Genomic DNA, 24,725 nt, shown 5'->3' on the forward strand with positions numbered 1-24,725 from the left:
AGCTGTTACTTCAATTTTTATACGGACAATATGAAATTAATTCATTCATAATGCCATATTTCATCTGACGATGTCATATGGCATTATTACTGAAAGTCTGTGGATTCACCAAAGTAAAGGCCCATATCAGAACAATATTCCAATTAACACACATTCATGTTCATCCACTAAAGCTTTGCCTTATTATTAACTGTCGCTGTGAGTTTGTACCAAACAAAGAAAACAATAAACTTACCATGAAAATAAGATATTTTAAATGATATTTTAATTACCTTTCGCATGATTTAGTTTAACAAGTTCTTTATACTGACAGGCGTAAAAGATGTTACACTTAGTGTTACATGTATAGAATATGATATTTTTTTTTCCAGATTTCAAAAATATTGCCAAAAGACGACTGACTACCACCCTACAACAGTAAACTAGAGTGCAAATATGCCATAAAATGTTTGAGCTGAGTCACATGAACAGGGGCAACGTCAAAAATAAAAAAAAAAAATTTACCTTAATCCTACTTATTAAAGTTTTTACAAGTCTGATTTTAACATGTTTTCAAAATATCACTATAAAATTATGTAATTAGATAAAGACATTATTTGTACTAGCGGCCGAAAATGGTAAAAAAATGCATATCCGCGTGTTATTGCTCTGCGCATATAAAACTACGTGTAATGTATAAAATAAAGATGTGTTAGAAATCAGTTTGAAGCAGCATAACTGGCCGATGTCTGATTTCATTAAGAAAATGATATTGATTTGTGTATCATATCTTTTCATGCCATTAAAATAACAAGAATCGGTAGATGAAAATGATTTTTTTTTGGTATTTTTATGATTCTTTTATATTTTTTATGTCTCTTTTTACTAACTTCTAATCATATCTAACTATGATAAATCATAGTATAACAGGGATATTATTTTTAGCTCACCTGAGCACAAAGTGCTCAAAGTGAGCTTTTGTGATCGCCCTGTGTCCGTCGTCCGTCGTCGTCCGTCGGCGTCGGCGTCGTCGTCGTCAACAATTTGACTGTTAACAATCTAGATGTCACAATTTTGGCCCAATCTTAATGAAACTTGGTCAGAATGTTACTCTCAATAAAATCTTGGACGAGTTTGATATTGGGTCATCTGGGGTCAAAAACTAGGTCACCAGGTCAAATCAAAGGAAAAGCTTGTTAACACTCTAGAGGTCACATATTTGGCCCAATCTTAATGAAACTTGGTCAGAATGTTGCCCTCAATAAAATCTTGGACGAGTTTGATATTGGGTCACCTGGGGTCAAAAACTAGGTCACCAGATCAAATCAAAGGAAAAGCTTGTTAACAATTTAGAGGTCACAATTTTGGCCCAATCTTAATTAGACTTGGTCAGAACGTTACCGTCAATAAAGTCTTGGACGAGTTTGATATTGGGTCATCCGGGGTCAAAAACTAGGTCACCAGGTCAAATCAAAGGAAAAAACTTTTTAATACTGTAGAGGCCACATTTATGATATATCTTCAAGAAACTTAGTCAGAATGTTAATCTTGATTATCTATAGGTCAAGTTCAAATCTGGGTCAGATGGGGTCAAAAACTAGGTCACTAGGTCATTTCAAAGGAAAATCTTGTTAACACTCTAGAGGCCACATTTATGACTGTATCTTCATGAAACTTAGTCAGAATGTTAATCTTAATAATCTTTAGGTCAAGTTTAAATCTGGGTCAGGTGGGATCAAAAACTAGGTCACTAGGTCATTTCAAAGGAAAAGCTTGTTAACACTCCAGAGGCCACATTTATGATGTATCTTCATGAATCTTAGTCAGAATGTTAATCTTGATGATCTTTAGGTCAAGTTTGAATCTTGGTCATGTGGGGTCAAAAACTAGGTCACAGGGTCAAATCAAAGGAAAAGCTAGTTTACACTGTATAGGCCACATTTATGACCATATCTTAATGAAACTTGATCAGAATGTTAAGCTTGATTATCTATAGGTCAAGTTTAAATCTGGGTCAGGTGGGGTCAAAAACTAGGTCACAAGGTCATTCAAAGGAAAAGCTTGTTAACACTCTAGAGGCCACATTTATGACTATATCTTCATAAAACTTAGTCAGAATGTTAATCTTGGTGATCTTTAGGGCAAGTTCGAATCTTGGTCATGTGGGGTCAAAACTAGGTTACAGGGTCAAATCAAAGGAATAGCTATTTAACGCTTTAGAGGCCACATTTATGACCATATCTTAATGAAACTTGGTCAGAATGTTAATCTTGATGATTTTAGGTCAATAGGTCAGGTGAGCGATACAGGGCCTTCATGGCCCTCTTGTTTTTAATGATCCGCGATTCTTTTAAATACTTTTTAATTAAAGGCGATTGTCTTAGTCAGAATTATATGCATGGATTTTGAATTATTTTTATGTCAAACAAAGTTTTTTGAAGAGAATAAGAAAGAATGATATTTATTCTTGAAAAAAAAAATCTACAAATGAAATACACATTTCTGCTTACTTAGTAAATATTTGTTTTAATATGATTAAAAGATTGCAAATAAAACTAATATCAAAGTGATAAAAACTTGAATAGTTTAAGAATATGTTTTGTTTTATTTATTTAAATCTTTGATAACTTCATGTCCACGTGACCAGTATAGGTCTACCATATATAGGAAGCAGTCGGTCGACATAAAAATTTAGTAGGAGAAACAGTCGAAATCGTCAAACTTTAAGCGTCTGGATCATTTTCGTCGAATTTGAAAGCGTCTGGGTCGCTTTCAATGATCACAAATTCGCAGGATGATGATTGTGTAGATGCAGGTCTGATCGTTGTTGCGGTACGGCTAAGATTATTACGGTTCCTTTCTGCGTCAGCCTGTTTGTATCTTACGGAAAGGCCTGCCTTTTACCGGAAGGGGTAGTCAGCGTCTTCCTTCCTTTCTTTACACCCAATCCTAGAAATCATAATGATCTTTAGGGGGAAATCTTTCAGGTAACATATTGGTTTTAATTTTATTTCTATGAGAAATTATCGATTAACTAACTCATTTCTTAAAAACGTGTTCAGTATCATTTTATCAGTCTTACATATTACGCAACAAAAATTTCTTTGTCCCTTAAACTAAGGCCACTGTAAATAATTGCTAGATTTTCATCCAATTTTTTTCCAAAATGGGGGCGTGGGGTGACATTTTATTTTTATTTTTTTTTTAATTTTTCTTAGCCGACTGTTTTATGATTGAATATGTATTCATACCCTTCATATCTTGCTGAAGTGACCATACAGATGTATTCTTTTGATTAAAACATCACAAAGCACGTGTTTACTGCACATTTATGTCTTTATTAAAGCAGCATGCCTCCAGTTTTGGCTAAAAAATAATCTTTCTTTCAATGGAAGTTTTGGTCATATTATGAAAATTAGAATATTTTTAAAAATTCCAAATCAAGAAAAAAAGCTGACCGCGTAGGGAATCGAACCCCGGACCGCCGAAGCAGTAAAGACATTTTCCCGTCGTCGTAACCAATAGCGCTATAGCTGAAGTAGTGAATAATGACTTCAAAATAAATCGAGACAATTTACGTGCTGGAGTAAAAGCGTGACAAACGCTTTTCGATTTTCATCATAAAAACTAGTATAAACACATGAACAGCAAATTCTAATGTGTTTCCGTAACATAAAGTTTGTCAGTAATTAAGTTTTAAAGCCTTCTTAAGAAATATAGCATTTATTTCAAGATACCTAAAAAAATATTTATTCTTTTTGTTGTCGAACGATCTGGAGGCATGCCGCTTTAATATCAAACTCGTACTTTCATGTATATGCATAAACGTACATATACACCTGGGTATGACTTCTTCGTTATTTTACTCCTTTTAAGCATCAAAGGTTTTTGCCAGAAATACCTCAGCGTCTGCACTGGACTCATTGTCATTTACCACAAATTTAATATACCGCTCAAGGAATGAAACCACATCTGCAAGTCTAGTTGGTGGGTTACACTCGATTTGGTCATGTTTACTTCCGCCGGATAAGGCACGGATGCGACTGTTGAATTAATCTCTTTCTAATTTTCCCGATAAAAAATCGTTGAAAAGATCCAGTAACGTATTGTCTTCGCTAAACTGGCAGGCATACCAATCTTATAAAACTGTCTGGCCTTTTAGAGCCTGAACAATTACGAAAACCATTGATATTCTTTGCCGACTCCCAGCTGATTTTGTTTACCATAACACCGCCGGATATGGTAAGTATAAACGCCGTACTGGACCGGCATGCAGAAACATAGACTGTGTTACTTTCCTTGTCTTACAGATACGGTGCCCAGTTGAACATTTTCAGGGGCGGATTGGGGGGGGGGGGGGGGGGGGGGGGGGGGGGGGGGGGGGGGGGGAGGTGGTAAGAAGAGGGGGCGAGAGGGGATGAAAATCTAGCAATTATTTTATTGTCACCTAAGGTACATGACCTTTATATTGTCCTACGCTTCTCATTCGTGCATAATTTTATAAAAACGGAATCTAGGTGGCATCTAAAAACATATTTAATTAAGAAAAAATGTCATGTTTACAAATTAATGATACCGACTTAAGTCTTTACCAAAATAATAAAAAAGAGACAACTAGACATCCTTGTTGTGCCCCCCCCCCCCCCCCCCCGCTTCCCCTCTTGAGTAGTGGGGGCATATAGATTTGGTCTTGTCCGTGCGTCCGTCCGTCCGAAGTTCGTGACGCGTGTAGTTCAAAAAGTATTTGATATAAATTGATGAAACTTTGCATGAGTCTTTATCATGATATGAACTTGCGCACCTTCTATTTTTCGTCTGGCTTTGACCCCTATTTTCAGAGTTATGGCCCCTGAAATAGTAAAAAATGCACATTTTCACATTGTGACGCGCCTAGCTCAGGAAGTATTTCATATAAATTGATTAAACCTTGCATAAGTCTTTATCATGATATGAACTTCAGCACCTCCTACTTTTTGTCTGACTCTGCTCCCTATTTTTAGAGTTATGGCCCCTGAAATAGTCAAAATGCACATTTTCACCTTGTGACACGCCTAACTCAAAAAGTATTTGATATAGATTTATTAAACCTTGCATGAGTCTTAATCATGATATGAACTTGCGCACCTTCTATTTTTCATTTAGGTCCGCCCCCTATTTTCAGAGTTATGGCCCCTGAAATAGTCAAAATGCACATTTTCACCATGTGACGCACCTAGCTATAAAGTATTTAATATAAATGGTTGAAAACTTGCATATGTCTTTATCATGATATGAACTTGCACACCTCTTATTTTTTGGCTGGCTTCGTCCCCTACTTTTAAAGTTATGACCCCTGAAATAGTAAAAATATGCAGATTTTCACCTAATTATGTGCCTAGCTCAAAAAGTACTTGATGTAAAGCTTGAGTCTTTATCATGATGTGACCTTGAACACTTTGTACACCCTGTGTCCTACACATTCTAGTTCGTTTAATATTTTCTTGCAGCTTCCCGTCTTTTTGCTAACTCATCCTCTTTTCTTGCCTCGGCTGTTTGAAGCCGCAAGTCTATACCTCGGCGTATCTAAATGGATTATAATACATTCTACTTGTGTTATGATATGGGTAACTCCATTAAATGTTTACCAAAAAGAAACATGCTAGTATATTTTTAATTAAGAAATAATAAGTTCCCAAACGTGGTTTATCGTAGAATAACCCGAGTTTTGAGTTCTTATGCGTAACAATATATCACGAAGGCCGTAGGCCTGAATGATAGTTTTTTTTTTTAAATCACACTTTGGAACTTATTTTATTTATTTATTCCATCAGGCTATTAGCCCATCATGGCATAACAAGCATACATACAGATATGACGAACAGTGAAAACATAATAATTACATACACTTCAATGTGGAGAAGGTCTGACAAATATTTTTTGCAACCTTTTCATTTAACATAAATGATTTAGATTACGTTAATACAATATTTCTTTTAATGTATCAACTACACTTGTATATAAAATATTGATATAGTAGACACATTCATTCTGATAAAATCTAAGGAATTATACATCTATAAATTCTGCATTTCTTAGTGAAAATTGACAGTTATGCAGTTGCATAACATTTATATTGTCAAACGATAAACACATTAATATGCATATGCAAACACAAAAACCACTAACTGTGGCAAAGCGACCGGTCTTACCGAAACGAAACATAAGAAAGGCTACTTATTTTAACATCAATATACTATATCCACAATTTTATCAATCTTACAAAAACATACATGCGCAGATAACATGGATAAATTTCTTCAAAACACATCAAGTAAAGATAATGAAACAGCCTCAGAATGACTGACTTAAAGATAGTTATTTTCTTTTATACAAACACGTGATTGTAGTGAAATCTTACCCATGTCTAAAAATTTTATTCACATGTACCATATAACATGTCGTTTCTTCTTTGAAATGCTTTATATACATAAATTCCTAGTTTTCTTATATATGGTATTCTCTAGCGTTAACAACTCAATAAATTTGAACATATTTGGATGTTTCCAATACCTTTTATGTATGTAATTTTTTCTTAAATCAGAGTACATTGAACATTCAAGTATGAAATGATATTCATCTTCTAGCTTATTACATATTACACATTTTCTATCATTCACTGGGATTCTTACTGGTCTTGCCAATCGACCTGCTTCTATTTGTAACCTATGAGATGACACTCTTAATCTTACAGAAGACTGACAAAGTTTATTAACCGTGAAATAATCTAAATAATCTTGAAATTTAAAATTTGCAATAGTTCTATAAAATAATGCTCGAGTCGATTCTTGTAACCTTTCATGCCAATTCTGTACAAAATTATCTTTTAGTCTTTGCTTAACTATTTCTAAAAACATATCTGCATTACCTACGCTTTGTTGCAGCCAAACTTCATAAAAGCCAAAATAACATAGAAGTCCTTTTAATTGAGAACACCAGTTCTGTCTTCCTGGGTTAGTTTCAAAATCATTTTTCAATACCTGATAAATTCTACTTATATACTTGTTCTCTTTACTACCTAAGACTTTTATCCAGTATTTAATAACATTGAATAAGTGTCTACAGTGAAAGGATATTCTACCTAGTTCTCCATATATGAAATCATTCTGTGTTGTTTTTTTAACACCTTAGACTTTTTTTACAATATTGCACATGTACACGTTCCATGGATTGACTAGAACTAAAACCCATAACTTCACTTCCATAATTCAGTATTGGGGCAATTAAAGTATCAAATAAATCCATCTTATGTCTAGGTTTAACATACGTAAATTTATATAGGTATTTCTCTAAACTAAAAATTGCTTTCTGCGCTTGTCCTGCTAACGTTGTTTGCGCAGTGCTAAAAGAGCCTCCACATGTAAAAACAATACCTAGATATGTAAATTTCGTAACAATTTCAATTACGTTTCCGTTATAATAAAACGCCCTGGCCAATCTACCACCCCTTTTGAATATCATCACCTTAGTTTTGGATACATTTACTTTTAATTTCCAAGTATTACAATAATCATTTAACAAATGTATACATTGTTGCAATTCTTCAGCAGAATTGGCGAAAATGACAATGTCATCGGCGTACAAAAGCAGAAAAAGTTTAAACATACGAATATCAAGACCCTCAATACCACTATGTATAAATGTTTCTTCCAGATCATTAAACAGCATAGAAAAAAGAAAGGGAGATAAGCACTCCCCCTGTCTGACACCGAGTGAACATGTAAACTCTACGCTCAAGTTGTTCAAATATTTTACCTTTGAATTCACACAATCATACATCGATTGAATTATATTTAAAATGTTTCCACGTAATCCTAATCTAACAAGTTTGTACCAGAGATTTTCTCTAACAACATAATCAAATGCTTTACTATAATCAACAAATAGATAGAAAAGTTGCTTCCCTTGATTTAAAAAATTGGAAATTAACCCATTTAATACAAACTCATTATCTATAGTACTCATGTTTGATCTAAAGCCAGCTTGAGCCTCAACATATACATTATAGGACTCAGCCCAATTTTTCAATCTAGTATTTATGACACTTGTAAATAATTTACCTAGACTACTCAATAGTGTAATTCCTCTGTAGTTTTCAACATTATTAATACTTCCTTTCTTATGTAAAGGAATGACGTAACCTTCTGACCATCTGTCAGGGAAGTATCCTATTTCAAAAATTTTGTTAAACAGAATATACAATAACGGTACAAAAATGTCCTTTCCTGCAATGAAAAAATCATTAGGTAATAAATCCGGACCTGCAGAACGATTGTGTATTAATTGGTTAATTACTATTCTAATTTCATTTTCAGATATAATAGTATTCAACTCTTCAAATATAACTTTAAATTTATTTTCCCTATATCTATTGTTAAATTCTAATACATCTTCGTCAGGTACATAGAGGAATACTTGTTGGTTTAACGCCAGCAGCTTCTTTTAACATTTTCCAGTATCTACGTGCATTTTTTAAACCTACAGTTTTCAAGTTGGGAAGTTTTCTGCTTATCGTATTCATATCTACACTTTCTCAATAAACTCTTATATTCTGATCTAGCTTTTACCATATTTACTCTATTTTCATCACGGATTATCATGATTATTACGATATCTATTTAACAATCGAAAAAATACATAAAAAAAAGATATATATATTACATTTCAGATTATTGGAGGAACACCAACTTCACAGTCACTGTATCAAACAGCCGTGATGATGTCCTTAATGACAACGGGAATGATATATTGTTTCGCATAAGAACGAAAAACGCGGATTATTCTAAAATAATCCACCCTTTGGAACTTATTATTTCGAGTCTAACACGACATACTAGTATCAACAGTGTTAGAATAAATGGTACCACTTTTTACGACCGTGCTACGCACCTGGATCGGATGACATCATTGCACGCGAGTGGTTTATTGCACAATAACCCGAGATAGATTTTGCTCTACATGTATATAGGCTATTTGCTGGTCGTGTTAGAATAAGAATTAATTCACTATTTTCAGCAACAATATCCTTAAATTCTGCAGACAAATATAGTATATATTACATTACTGTTACACACTAAACGCTTGAAATCGTTCGAAACAAACAACCACGTATTCCTCATAAAAATGGACATATTCAGCATCCTGTACGAAAATAGGCCCTGTTTTACAGCTGTAAAACGTCTGTAAAAGAACTGTATTTTAAAATGTAAAATTTCGTACAGGATTCCATCGTAATTTCTATTTCGGCGAAACTACATATAAATTTAAACTGACAAATTTGACACGTTTATTATTAGAACATTGATCACGACCTATATGAGCACTGAACTTACCGGTCCGGAAGTTTGTTTTATGGGTGGCAGAAGCGGTTTATGTATTATATTGCACTTACCTGTCCGGCTTTCTGTTTTATGAGTGACAGAATCGGTTTCTGTATTATAATGCACTTACCGGTCCGGCAGTCTATTTTATGGGTGACAGAAGCGGTTTCTGTATTATATGTCTGCAGTCAACTTCGATGACGAAAGCTTCGCCTCCTTTTGCCTTTTTGTGTTCGTATTGAACTACAACATATAACACTCATTTAAATATTTTTCAGGTCGTACTAATATTAGATAGGAATACACTTGTGTAGATATTTCTACATTTTGTACAATTTACTCTAGTTTTAAGATTTGATTCTGTTTCAACACTGTTCACTTAACTTTACTTGCCAGACTAGATTTCAATATATATATCTATATAAGGTATGTTGGTCATGAGTGAAGATATTTTGATCTTGCATGTGAAACAAACACATCTTCTCTTTATGTCATATCTTGACAAAATTTATGCATTGTGTAGTTTCTTACCAGTGGACAATTTATTTGGTGTTTTTCACTCTAATACTTCAATAATTCATTGAAAAAAAAATCATGTAATAAAAGTTTGATTTTTTTTTTTTTTTTTTTTTTTTTTTTGAGAAAATAGTGTAGAATTTCGAACAGATTACGAGTTGTCTAGAAACAGTATGGTTAAATCTGAAGATGATGAAAACAACAATTTACCCAGTTTTGGTGGGATGTATCTGTCAATGGTTTTCTTCTCCTTGTCCCGTCTTTTCTGCTTTTTTTCGGCGAGACAAGTCGAAATGAATCCAAAGCAACAGGGAAGCTTTCTCCTTTTCTTTTTACCGTTTGCATGTTCGTCATTCTGAAGTGGGGCTGCAACTTTTTCCTGCTCTGGTTTCCTTGTTGTTTCAGTGGTCGGAGAAGCTCTTTCCTCCTTTTCTTTCTTCTAATGGAAAAAAAACGAAAAGAAATTTAAAACTGTTGTCTCCGATCTCTAACTTTTCATTTGGCTCTTCATTTGTTCCTTCTAAGTAATCCGACTTCGTAACATCTAGTGGTAATACTGAATTCTTTTCTTTTTCTTTGTTATTTCATTTGTTACCTCTTTTACTTTCTCATCTTCATTTGCACCTTTCTTATTGTCATGAACTGTAGATCTTTTACATGTTGCACAAATGTCACTTATTAACTCTAAATTTCGACTTGTTAACTCGAAATTTCGAGTAAGTGACTCGAAATTCCTAGTTACGTAAGTCGAAATTTCGAATTTTCGACTTACTTACCTATTTTGCCCTTTTATCCGCAAAATTTGAACGTCTGTCCGTCTGTTAAAGGCCAAAAATGTAATGGAAGAATTTTGACTCTTCGAAGTGAAAACGCACCTGGCACTAATGCTTTTCCGTAGATTTGTTAGACAAACAGGTGTTGTTTTACAAAAGGAACAATTGAACAAATGTGTTCCTTTCAGCAAAAATCGGTGCGTGATAAAAGTCGTTAGTGTATTAAGTAGCTTTTAGGTCTGCATTGTCTTTTTTATCAATGTTTAAAGTATCATGTAAAATGTTATGCGAATTTCTTATGAGTGTCATTCAGGAGTTTAATGAAAGTAATCAAGATTCTACAAAAGAGAAATGTTCCCCTTAAAGTTGGTATGTTTTGTTCTGTTAGTTTAAAGACCTTTAACTTATACATGTATTACAGTCTGCTCTTAATAACAACTTTTGCATTAAATGATTATTATTGTTAAAACTATTCAGGTCATTAAACCTTTTGTAAGAACTTGTTCATTGCAAAAACAAAACTTTCGAATTTGACCAGTCATATTTAAAACTTCAGACCAGCAAAATATTTATTGGTCAAAGATTGTATATCTGCTTAGCTTTGAGCAATATTGGCTATTATTATGATGTATTTATTGCAATCACTTCTAGGTTTAAAACCTTGCTTGGTGTGCAGAATTCTTTAACTTGATTCACAGAGGGGCACTTGGGGTCATCTTCCATCGTGTTGCAATATTACATATAAGGTAAAATGTTACAATGTTAAACCAATCAAAACGGGAGCAGCCATATGTGTCGTCCACTCAACCTTTGGTCCCTGGGTTTGAACGCAACCGCTAAACTGAATCCATCGTGAGTGTGGACACGGAAATAAGTCACATAATACGTTATTTCTTGCGCCATGAACACAACTCCATTGACACCGGTACTAATTTGTCAGGAAGAGGACTCGATATGGTTCATTAGTAACTTGAAGCGTTCATTATAATCGAACTAAAATAAATTAGCAAAAGCTTAAACTACACCCCCCCCCCACCACACCCCTCTAAAAAAACAACAAAAAAAAAAAAACAAGAACAGTTGCTCAACACTTAATTGATTATACCTCGATCATATACTTAGGAGTTTAAGTTTACGTGTTGGCAATTTTAAGTTCCATTTAAGGTATTAGACCCGTAATAGAGTACCTCCATTTTTAAGAGTATTCAATTCCTACCATAAACCTACTTTGACTGAAATTTTTCAGGGGGCGTAGGTTCAAGCCCCACTGGGACCAAATTTTTTTTTCCCTTATTTTTCATTTTTTCTAGTAAGTTTTTACTTTTTTCAAGACTTATTATTGATTTAGTGTACAAAAGTGGAAATTTTTCATTTGATAAGCGATTTCTTGCTGTTTAAAGTGAATTTATCTCTGAAACAGAAGGGGAGCTGAGTAAGATGTCTTTAAAAATACCGAGTTACATGTGGTAAAAGTTCTCTATTTCGCCTTTACTCTTTAGATTACATATTGTGGAAGAAATGTAGGTAGGTTTTACTTCTGCCCCAATGTCTTTCTTGAACGAAGTGTGCAAAATTTCAAACAGACCCGCAGGATTCAACCTTAATTTTTCAATGTTGGAGTTTGAATTCTGTCTCATTAAATCCGATTACTCGAGGCACCCTAGAAAAAATGATATTGACAGTTTTATTTTGTGTTTTATAATTGTTTACCAATAGTATGATGTTTCTTTTATCAAAATTAATGGTATAATGAATTCTCTGCAAACGTTTTGGGCAGTGGTCATCACTTTGAAATTTGTCTTGAGCTTGAGGAAATACCATAAATTATACAAAATTTATCAAAAATGGCACGGTAAAAGTTGTTTAAAAATTGCAACACAGTACGAACGCGGTCAACTTTAAGAATATACCAAGCAAATACCATTTTTTAATCATTACTATTAGGGGTCCAACACCATAAAAGTAAGTGGCAACATTGTTTTAACATATAAAGATTATGGAAAGACAACATGAAAAGATACTATAATACGTTTTAATAACATTTATGTACAATATATCTTCACATACATTTCTCAGAAGACAAAAATTAATAAAAAGAGAAAATTTGATCTTATTTCGATTTACATTGAGATAATTTTCAATGAAATATTTTCATATGTGGTGCAGCCAGGCGTGAAAATGTAAATTCTTGCATTAATATTAAGTGAAATATATTTCAGTGTTACAAATGGTGAGATTTTTCATTTTCACCGAGAAACATGAAGTAAAGACATTTATTATTTTAAAGGATGTTAAATGTGTTTGCGCTCATTTTACAAGAAGCTGTAACATAAAAGTAATTATGATTTCTATTCAAATATTGCTTCTTGTCATAGCTATTAACACAGTGGATCCAGAATAACATTCAGTATTTTCCGTTCAAATACGTATTCTCCTGATGCAATTTCGGCATTCTCCAGTTGTAATGGAAAAGCATTTTTCTTTGATGTCAAAAGGATGCCGAAATAGCATACGATGATATGTTTACAAACGGAAACTGCCGCTTGTCATTACAGGTCCACTGCCTGAATGCGCTTAATTAGGCCTTATAATAATTTGTTGTAAAACTCCATTATACTTAAAGAATATCTGTTTTTGACAGGTAGCAAATAAGATTGACAAAAATGATGCAATTCATGTAAACCAAACCCTTGCAGAGATTACCCCACCCTATCGGTATATACTAATCATTCTCATCACAAACATCACATCATGCTTACAAAGAATTCAAATATTACCTATTTTATATAATTTATTATCTCTAACACTAGTACATCTGTTCTATGTCTATACATAATGTCATCCGCTCAGTAAATTGGCCAAATGTGTAAGCATCAAAGTAAAAAAATAAAGTCCAAGATCTTTAACCAGTTCAGCTTTTTCTCTCATAAAATTGTTCTGAAGCTATAGTTTTAAAGGTGTAAAAGTTGAAAAAATATTGAACCATTATATCTCTACAAGAGACCTTCAAGAAATTTCCCTAAAAATATATATAAATAAACTTTAGCCTACTGTATCTTTAAAATATTAGACCTGTTTGGTACAAACTTGTGACAAGAGGGTCATGATGACCCTATATCGCTCACCTGTTAAACTTGACCTTGGAATCATCAAGATAAACATTCTGACCAAGTTCCATGAAGAAATGTGGCCTCAGCAGTGTTAAAAAGCTTTTCCTTTGATTTATGTGGTGACCTATTTTTTGATTCAAAATGGCCCAGTTTCAAAACTGACCTAGGAAAAATCCAGATAAACATTCTGACCAAGTTTCATGAAGATATGGTAATAAATATGGCCTCCATGGTGTTAACAAGCTTTTCCTTTGAATTGAGCAGGTGATCAAATTTTTGACCCCACATAAACCAGTTGCAAACTTGGCCTAAAAATCATCAAGATAAACATTCTGACCAAGTTTCATGAAGATAGGGTCATAAATGTGGCATCAAGAGTGTTAACAAGCTTTTCAATTGATTTGACTTTGTGACCTAGTTTTTAAACCAAAATGACCCAGTTTAGAACTTGGTATAGGAACTACCAAAATAAACCTTCTGACTAAATTTCATGAAGATAGAAACATAAATGTGGCATCTAGGGTGTTAACAAGCTTTTCATTTAATTTGACCTGGTGACCTAGTTTTTGGCCCAACATGACCCAGTTTCAAACTTGGCCTAGAGATTATTAAGACAAACATTCCGTGCAAGTTTGTATCAAATCAAAGCATAAATGAATCCTCTATATGGCTGAAAGGGCCAAACTAGAAAATTTTGTTCCTTTCAGGGGCAGCAACTCTAGAACCCATGATGAGACTAGTCGGTTTTCGAAAGAAATCGAGATCTTATTGTGACTTAAGTTATATGTAAGTGTGGTTAATTCAAATGTAAAATATCACTTCTATTGTGTTCATGAGGTAAAAATTAACAAATTTGGCTTTTTCAGGGGTCAATCAAGGGCCGTAACTCCGGAGCCTATGATTGGATATGACTGATTCATCATGGAATCCAATATCAATTGTTGTTAAAGATATTTTGCAAGTTTGTACCAAATCAAAACATAAATGAAGTCTCTATATGGCTGCAAAAGCCAAAATAGCGAAATTTGGCCCTTTAAGGGGCCATACCTCTTGAACACATAATGCGATCTGACCAGTTTTGGAAAGGAACCGAAATATTATGCCAATACAAGTTGTTTGCAAGTTTGATTAAAATCAATTGCAAAATGTGGTCTCTATCGTGTTCACAAGAAATTATGGACGGACGGACGACGGACGAAAGGCGATCACAAAAACTCAACCTGTCACTACGTGACAAGTGAGCTAAAAATGAATATACCACGCTTTCTTAGCAAAATCCTGCTTCCGCCCCTGAAAATGATTATTTTTTAAAATATATACAACTTAAATGGCTGATGTAACAAAACGAGGAAATCTGAAAATATTATCAATAATTCAGAGTGAAACTGCTTCAAATTTCATTTAAATTGTCAGTTTTCTGATAATTTTCACTGTTGTGTAAGCAGATATTTTTCTCTAATTATTTGGAATTAAATGTTGAGATTTATTACAGCCATTTCTTTAACATCATTTCGACACATAAAGAATGCATATGCAAAATGAAACATTATTGTATTTGTGCATGATCCAAAATGTTTGCAGTGTCATAAAACACATTTTTTTACACTCAACACAATCATCTGATCACTAATACATCCGACATAGATCTCGTGTTGATCACGATTATGGCACATTTGGGACGGGAACGACAGAGCATCTACCATTGTGTGACCTTGCTTCATATCACCCGAGATACGATGTATGCTGCCATTTATCCCACTCCCGCACACCAGCAAGGATCCATCGTCTAGCATCATCATTCCCCGTGGGTCTTTAAAGTCTTTGTTTTTGTATTCAGCAGATATATCACCTTGTAATGTTATACTGACGACACTGTGACTACCATTGTCACTGATGAAGATATGTCTCAGATCCTTACTTAGCAATAAGTACCATGGTCTGACAAATCTCTTATTATCCAGTTTAATTGTGTTCTGGACGTTACCTTGTGTATCTGTAATAAATACACACTTCGGATCACTGCAAACTACAAAGAGATGACCTTGATGATAGGCTATACCTTTACATATTCCTTTAACTGGAAATTTGCGGACAGTTGTTAGTGTACTTGCTGTTGTCATTATAAGGATCTCTTTCTTGTCTGGCATTGTCACAGCAATATGGTCCTGAGGCATTACTGCAATGCCCCATGGTTTCGAAGAAAGTGTTGTCTCTTCTAGTACAGCTTTGTTTTTTATGTCAACAACTTTCAGTTTCTCATTGTTCCAGTCAGCCACCACAACTTTGTTATAGGACAGGACAACACATCCTGTAATGTCGCATATGTTCTGATGATCTGACTTTGTCTTTATATCTATGTTTTCTTTGTGGGTTAATTTGTCAACAGATTTCCGAGAAGACGATATTGTGAGCTTTCCAAGTGCATTTTCTCTTGAAAGCATGTTTTTCAGGTCTTGGTTTTGCTCAAATGTGTATTGCATGTTTGTCTTTTCTAATCTTCTGTCTGCCTCCTTTATTTCGTCTGACGTTAGTTTGGCTTTAGCTTGTTTCATTGTAATGTAAAGTTGTCCATTCTGCTGTGAGGCTTTGTAATCTTGTAGTCTTGACTGTAGTTGTTTGATATCTGACGAAATGTTTGCGCATGTCTCAAGCAACTTCCTTACTGCTTGTTGATCTGTGAACTTCTTTCTGTCAGCATCTGTCTGGATTTGTTTTTGTAGTTGGTCTAAGCGATCATTTATCTCTTTGCGAAACAATGCAATTTCTTTGAGTAATCTTTCATGGCATGAATCTAATTCTTTTTCTCTACATGAGGCAAGCTTTATAACATCCTCGGCCTCATTCACTTTCTGGTCAAGTTCCCTCATCACCTCTCTGAACTCTGCACTGTCCCCAATACCTGAGCATTTGTCAGGTACGTAGTCAATTTTACATGTTCTATGATTCATGGTCATGCAGTAATGGCAGCCAAGTGCTTCATGGTTTGGACAGAAAAATTTGATAACTTCATTTTTGTGATCACGGCACATTTCAGTGCACACTCCTGAATCTTTCGCGGGAACAGCATATTTACCCATATTATCTTTGTTTACCAACTGATGATGTTTTGATGCCTTCGTTCTTTGATGATAAGAAAAACAGTTCTTACACAGATATTCTTGACAGTCCACACAAAATCCATGTGCTTCTATTTGCTGACCAATCGCCAAACATGGTTCACATCTATGGTCAAAGCCCTCTGCTGAACCTTTGGATATGGAACCTTGAAAATCAGCAATCTTTCGTCCCGACACTGCCATATTTAGAGGATATTTAAAGGTCAAACAAACTTTGTACTAGTGCTGAATTTCAGATTGATAAAATGTCTCGGTTTATTTTGCTCAAATAATTGCTACTAAGTAGTCCACAACACGACAAATAATTTCCCGTTGAAAGAAAAACCGATGTAAATGTGTGTAAAATGAAAAAAACATGTCGGTAAATACTTAACTGATTTTACTTCCTTTCCGAGTCTATAAATAGGCATTTCTAGCCTATCACGATGCTGACTTGGATGTCATATGCCGATTAAATACTGGGGGTTTTCTCAAATGCATTCAAGTATATACGCAAGTAAAGTACAGGGCTGTAGCAAGCGGTAACTATTTCCAAGAATCATTATACATTGTTTTAGAAAATAAATCAGATAGATTTGTTACTATATCTTATTGAAAATATAGCATTACTTTACTTCTTTTAATCGTTCGTGTCTGCAAACAATTAAAAGTGTGGTGTAACAGGGTCTAGGGTTTACTATTCTAACTACAACAACAACAACTCTGTTCTCTATAATAACTACTGTTTAATATAGTACTATGTTCTGAGTTAATATATACAACAATGTCTTTCTTCACAATTTCCTAACATAATCTCTATTATTTCATTAATGTCTAACTCTAACAATAATAATTCATTGCTAATTGCCCCGGCTCTAAACTATCTTAAATCGTATGGAGTATCGGCATACGTTACTAACATTAGCACGGGCAGATTGATACTGAAGTTCTATCTAGAATTAAGCGGTATTTAAGGAAAACTTCGTAGGGATGACTAAATTGTTTTTCTCCAAAAGGGCACGCATTTTGACCATAATAATAAAAACATGTCATTATTTCATTTAGTCAACTGTCATTACAATTAGTTAGAAACAAAACAACAATCATGACGCAGCGAATAACGTGGCCAGAGGGTAATTAACCTGGACGAGATATCTTAACCTGTCATTTTCCAGATGTAAACAAACGCTGAAGTTATTTAAAGTAGCATTCCGAAATTCTTTTGTGTGTGACTTATAACTGACCAAAAACAAAATGAATAATGCTTATCTAATAAGTATAATGAATTCTTAAAGTCATTATACAACACTCGCCTCTTCCTTGTGAGTTTTCTTTTTAATTATCTATAAGAGAATAAAAATAAAAACAAAAATTCATGTGAGGTAATTAACAATTTAACATAAGACAATGCATAAAACCGGCTGATTTTTATAATTAATACGTAAATTTTATTTTAAATGTTTTTAGCCGTACATCTGGAGATGAATGTCTTTAAGAAGAATAGAATACAACTGAATACAAAATCAAGAATATATAATTTCAACACATGACATAATATACATAATCAATGCATAGGAAATCACATGGCATACGTAGATTTAATTTTCAGTCCTAGAATAATCAATTTATTTTCATTTTTGTTTCAGTCCTAGATTGTTTTCCTTGCGTTTTGAAGTCAAAATCCCATCAAATTGAAATAAAATACTGCATTACTAGCGGACACAATTTTCACAATATTTTCGCACTACTAAAATGCACTTTTTCCAAATAAACCCGTGTGGTGTAACAGGGTCTAGGGTTTACTATTCTAACTACAACAACAACAACTCTGTTCTCTATAATAACTACTGTTTAATATAGTACTATGTTCTGAGTTAATATATACAACAATGTCTTTCTTCACAATTTCCTAACATAATCTCTATTATTTCATTAATGTCTAACTCTAACAATAATAATTCATTGCTAATTGCCCCGGCTCTAAACTATCTTAAATCGTATGGAGTATCGGCATACGTTACTAACATTAGCACGGGCAGATTGATACTGAAGTTCTATCTAGAATTAAGCGGTATTTAAGGAAAACTTCGTAGGGATGACTAAATTGTTTTTCTCCAAAAGGGCACGCATTTTGACCATAATAATAAAAACATGTCATTATTTCATTTAGTCAACTGTCATTACAATTAGTTAGAAACAAAACAACAATCATGACGCAGCGAATAACGTGGCCAGAGGGTAATTAACCTGGACGAGATATCTTAACCTGTCATTTTCCAGATGTAAACAAACGCTGAAGTTATTTAAAGTAGCATTCCGAAATTCTTTTGTGTGTGACTTATAACTGACCAAAAACAAAATGAATAATGCTTATCTAATAAGTATAATGAATTCTTAAAGTCATTATACAACAAAAGACACACGTATGTTCACTGTTTGTAGGGTGAATCATAACATGTTTTAAGTTCTGTGCTTTCCAATACTTCAGCATATATATCGTTTGCGTTTAAATACATATTAGAACAACTGTACATATGTTTAAATGACTTCTGTTGTTGAAATTATTATCGATTTATATATTTATTAATCGGAAAATGCCTTTAAATTAAATACGGTGGCTGATTTGTGATATTTCGTTACTTCGACCTGTCGCAGCGATACAACAACAAACGTCGTTATGGCGTCCTGCCGAACGTTACCACGCATAATGTCACCCTGCAGAAAGTCGTTATGGCCCCCTCCGAACGTCGCCCCGTAAAATGTCCCCCGCCGAACGTCGTAATGGTGCCCTGCCAAACCTCGCCCCACCAAATGTCGCCCCTACAAAGGTCATTCCGACAAACGTAGGTATGGCGCCCCACCGAACGTTGGCCCGCCAAACGTCGCCCAGTCATACGTCGTTTCCGCTTTCCGGAATGACATGACAGTAGCAATTAAATTTGAGAAAGAGTTGTAAGATTTTAATTTTGATGGAATATTTGTATGTCCTTTATGAAGTGTTATCAGAGAATATTGCTCAATCTCACCACCATTTCCCTCCCCAAACCTTTCTACCCCACGATCTTAAATTACACGATTTTTCTTGAATTATAGATAGAGGGCAATATGCATGCGTACGCGCGTTTGTCCGTCCGACCGTCTTATCTTTATGGAAATTGAAAATTTGTCTAACATTGGAAAAACACCTTACGCTTACCTCAGTGAGATGAATTGTCGTTCGAGCACTAGATCCCTCTCCGAAAGGTCAATGCTTTATTTGAGTGAGTGGGTTTGGCAAAACTTATGGCAAGTATTATCCGAGCAGTAACTTTAATACTGAAATCTATTTACTTCCTCAATGATACGGCTAGTACTATGCAAAACACAGGCCCTGAAGTCAGGCGGGGCGACGTTTAGTAGGGCGACGTTCGGCAGTTAGACATTCGGCGGGGTGACAGTCAGCGGGGCGCTATAACGACGTTTGGCGGGGTGACGTTAGGCGGGGCGACGTTTGGTGGGGCAACCTTCAGCGGGGCACATTTGGCGGGACGAGACGTTCGGAGAGGCGGCATTTGACTGGGCGCCATAACGATGTTCATAACGTTTGTCGTTATGTCGCAGCGACAGAGCAAACACCATACAAAATGAATGGTAGCAGAAAATACAGCGATATACAGTGATACAGTGATTCCACTTTCCTTATGTGTGAATACGGAAATGATATACGGTCGGCGCATGATACGAAATATTTAGCATGGCTTTTAGCTATATAACCTGCGAATGTCGGTCGATCGGCCTGACATGTGACTTCCAAAAAAAGAAAATTCAGATTGTCGGTCGATCAGCCATGTGACTTTCAAATAAAAACTACGACCAAAGTATCGGGCAGTCACCATATGGCTACATAAGTGGCATTTTGCGTGGACAGTGCGACATCTGGAGATGGAACTTGCAATGCCTGTTATCGCAATCACGTTTTATCCTAGGATTGTTTAGACGAGATACTAAGTCGAATTTTGAGTATTTGATATTAGAAAATCCAATTTTTGTGTTATTTCATTCGACCTGTCGGAGTAGTAAGACAAAATTTCCAGTAAGGCATATATAACGGTTCAAAATAAGGGTTAGAATGGTACATAACTCGAAATTAAGAGTTACATACTTTACTAAATAACACATTAATGCTCTTTAATGCAGCCTTTTCAATACGCCTAAAATTCTATAGTAGAAGAATAGTCTAGCTATTCTACTCACTCTGGCGTCGGCGTCGGCGTTGGCGTCGGCGTCGGCGTCACACCTTGGTTAAAGTTTTGCATGCAAGTACATACAGCTATCATTTAAAGGCATATAGCTTTGAAACTTATTTTTTCTTTTACTAGGTCAATTACCAACCTCACTGGGTCAAGTCCCATAACTTAGACATGGGCCAAGTTCCATAACTCTGACATGTATTTTGAGCAAATTATGCCCCCTTTTGTACTTAGAAAATTCTGGTTAAAGTTTTACATGCAAGTTACTATCTCAAAAACTAATGCAGATATTGAATTGAAACCTCGCATGTGTCTTCGGGGTTATAAAAGTAATTGATAGCACCATCCCATAACTCTGACCTGCATTTTAGCCAAATTATGCCCCCTTTGGACTTAGAAAATCCTAATTAACGTTTTGCGTGCAAGTACATAGAGCTATTACTAAAATGCATATAGATTTGAAACTTATTTTTTCATTTTCTAGATCAATTACCAATCTCACTGGGTCAAGTCCCATAACTTAGACATGTATTTTTGGCAAATCATGCCCCCTTTTTGGTCAAATTATGTCCGATTTTGAACTTAAACTCTTTTGATATTTTAACATTTTTTGTAATGTTTTCCTGCTTCTGGGACATTATTTCGAATAGTCGAGCTTGGCTGTCTTACGGACAGCTCTTGTTTTACATTTACGTTTGGTTTTTTTACATTTATCATGGTTACAAAGCCTGAATTCAAAGCGACTTCCTGTTGATATCTAACATTACTCAAATGCTCGGGAAATTCATATACGTGTACAACTTCACTCTAAAACGTTTAAAAATTAAGCGATGACATATCCAGAATAAGATGTTAACCACCAGATTGGTATGAAATAAATGAATAAAGTCGTGTCATTATTAATGCTACACTTACACCACGTTATATCACTTGAATATTTTGAGATGTCCCCTTACACAGGTAAACAGGTAAATACGTCCTTAAGGTATAGGTCCAGGTTTCGGAGAAAAAAGTTCGAACGTCATCAAATCATAGAAAGAAAGCATTGTTTTACATGAAAATTTAACAGCATATAAAACATTTATATTATTCTACAAAACCATTGTCAATTTACTTGTATATGTATTGAATTCCGGAAAGGGGCTACATGAAGGGGCCACACTTCTGGACAGTTCAGCGGCTTTAAAAACTCACCATTTTTTAAAAGCTGTTACATGTCTTCGTTTTGATGCATTTGCAACATCGTGCGAGTGTTTAAACTTTACACAACTAGGTAAAACATCGTTTTTGACAATTGTTTACATTTATTTCTTTGCAAATGGCATTCTTATTTAAAGGGGGATAACTCATTAAGAATATTTAAATATCCAACTCTGTGGGACAGAACAGTAAAACATGTATTGGACAGATAAGTTGTTTGTCAAGATGATGTTCACTTACTAAAAAATCTGTTGTTTTGTGATATACTGCTAAACCTTAATCGGGTATACAACTCGTCATCGGGATAGACTAAAAATGCCTAATACCATGTTCCAATCAAATTGAACTTTGTTGTAGTCAAGGGAGAATAAAGCATATGTCTACCCGAAATGAACTTCAATAAGTTATCTCCCCTCTGTATTCCGAGTGCGGGCGGCCGAGCGGCTTGAAGTTGGCAGCCTAGCAGCCTATCGGCCTGAAATTAGCGTCTTGGCGGACCAGCGGCCTTGTTTGTTGGTGGCCTTGAAGATTCGTGTATTTATTGCAAAATAATGATTAAGAATGTACAATAAATATAAAGAAGACTGTGAACACAAACGTTGAAACTCAATAGAGAAAATGAAGAATGATGCTTAACTTCGAGAATTTGCAACGCAGCCTGTGACAAAACTTGTGATTAATCTAAGCTCTATGAAGTACACCAGATTTGTTTTATTACTCTGAAAGGTTCAAATCAAGCGGCCTAGCAGCCCGACCGACTAGTGTATTTATTGTGGATTTGCAACACAAACCTATAAGAATAGACTTACTACAACGAAATTAAAAAACAAACTGTCAAGTTTGTGGTTAATATGTGCTCAATGAAATACATACAACAAATTTTTAATTACTCTGGAAGTTTCCAGTCCCGCGGCCTGGTGGCCCAGTAGGCTCGTGTATTTATCGTAAAATAATGATTTAGATAAAAAGAATTATTTAGAGAAAACTGTGAAAACAAACGTTAAATCTCAGTAAAGCACAAAAAAATGAATGTTGCTTAACTTTAAAAATTTGCTAAACTTTGGAAATGTCTTTTGTGAATACAAAATGTAATTTGATCACCATTTAGAGTATTAAGTTCATCATCTGGCCAAGCAAAGCAAGATAAGAGATATATGTACAAATGCAATATTAATAGGTTATTTAGATACTGTTATGACAAAACATGCTTTAAGGTAGTGAACCCGCAGTGACGATCGATAAACTACGTATTCTCCGGATGATATTTCGGCATTCTCCGTTTTTTTTTGCGGAAAGTGCACGTTGAGTATTATTCAGGCCTATGTCCGTAGAATATCAATCTACTTAAGAGAAAACATAATCACACGGAAACTGAGGGTCCACTACCTTAAACATGTACGTCACACACACAAAAAAATATAAAAAGAACGTAATTAATTAGAATGTCAAAGATAAGTATATGAAATGCTTGATGAACACGTATATATTCAGTATCTAGCTATTTTGTTACGTTGATTAATCGTGCAAGGTTAATAGAAAATTCATTATTTAGCAAGGCAGCTTTATTGCATAACATATTCTGTACATATATATGGACAGGCAACAGTTAAGAATTATAAAACAGGATAACAATCAAATAGATGCTTTGAAATGCACCCCTAAAATCCGACAAGTATACAGCTGTATCTTTCAGTTTTATCCAAATTTTCCACTCATTCTGTTTGAACATTGATAAATATCAACATTGTTACATATATATACAAATCTCTCTCTCTCTCTCTCTCTCTCTCTCTCTCTCTCAAAAAAAAAAAAAAAAAAAAAAAAAATAGGACTCTGTCCGCCTTGGTCAAATTGAGCATTGGGGATTTTTCCGATGGGGAGGATGGAGTTGAAAGCGTTTGTCTTACACTTCCTAAAATTTAGACATCAGTAATCTCAATACATTTTCGCTTCGCTAACAGCACTTTAATTCAGTAGTATTTATAATTGATGAATAAAAGGTATCTACTAGGTCAAATCACAATTTTACAAATGTAAAAGAAGTCATTGTGTAAAAAAAGTGCTTAAACCATGTCAAATATAAGTCGGTTTAGGTATACGTCTCAAAATATTTCCGAGGCACCCAAGAATCTCCGAGCCTCCTAAATTGTTATGCAAAATCCTGGATACGCTCTAGAAAACGATTATTTCAATAGACGTGAAACATTGACGATGCAGGTAACGAAACGTATTAGAAATGCTGATAAGAATTTGATAACATAATTTGTAATGTCACTTATCAGTGTTTTTGTTTACAACTACCGTATAAGCAGATTAAACCAGTTGTATGGGATTATATGTATACGTATATTACAACTTTTTTCACATAAAAAATAAACTATAAGGAAGAGAAATGTATATGAAAAATGACACAGCACATATTTATACTTTTGCATGGCCCAAACTGTTTGCTGTGTCATAAAACACG

The 24,725-nt window shown here is 34.6% G+C and overlaps 1 protein-coding gene and 1 long non-coding RNA gene across 2 annotated transcripts; both read right to left on the reverse strand.

Moving 5' to 3' along the window:
- Positions 1-410: 410 nt before the first annotated feature.
- On the reverse strand, positions 411-10,277 carry LOC128552482 (uncharacterized). Its single transcript, XR_008369087.1, has 3 exons — positions 10,062-10,277; positions 9,466-9,578; positions 411-2,928 (listed from the first exon to the last, which is right to left on the reverse strand). It is a non-coding gene; the product is annotated as an uncharacterized LOC128552482 (long non-coding RNA).
- A 2,382-nt stretch (positions 10,278-12,659) lies between these two features.
- On the reverse strand, positions 12,660-17,220 carry LOC128552481 (uncharacterized). The gene has a single exon (XM_053533530.1). It carries the CDS (start codon positions 17,031-17,033, stop codon positions 15,318-15,320), a length of 1,716 nt encoding a protein of 571 aa, XP_053389505.1. The 5' UTR covers positions 17,034-17,220; the 3' UTR covers positions 12,660-15,317.
- Positions 17,221-24,725: the final 7,505 nt, after the last annotated feature.

Source organism: Mercenaria mercenaria, unplaced genomic scaffold (genome assembly GCF_021730395.1).
Source record: "Mercenaria mercenaria strain notata unplaced genomic scaffold, MADL_Memer_1 contig_2839, whole genome shotgun sequence".
NCBI lineage: Eukaryota > Metazoa > Mollusca > Bivalvia > Venerida > Veneridae > Mercenaria > Mercenaria mercenaria.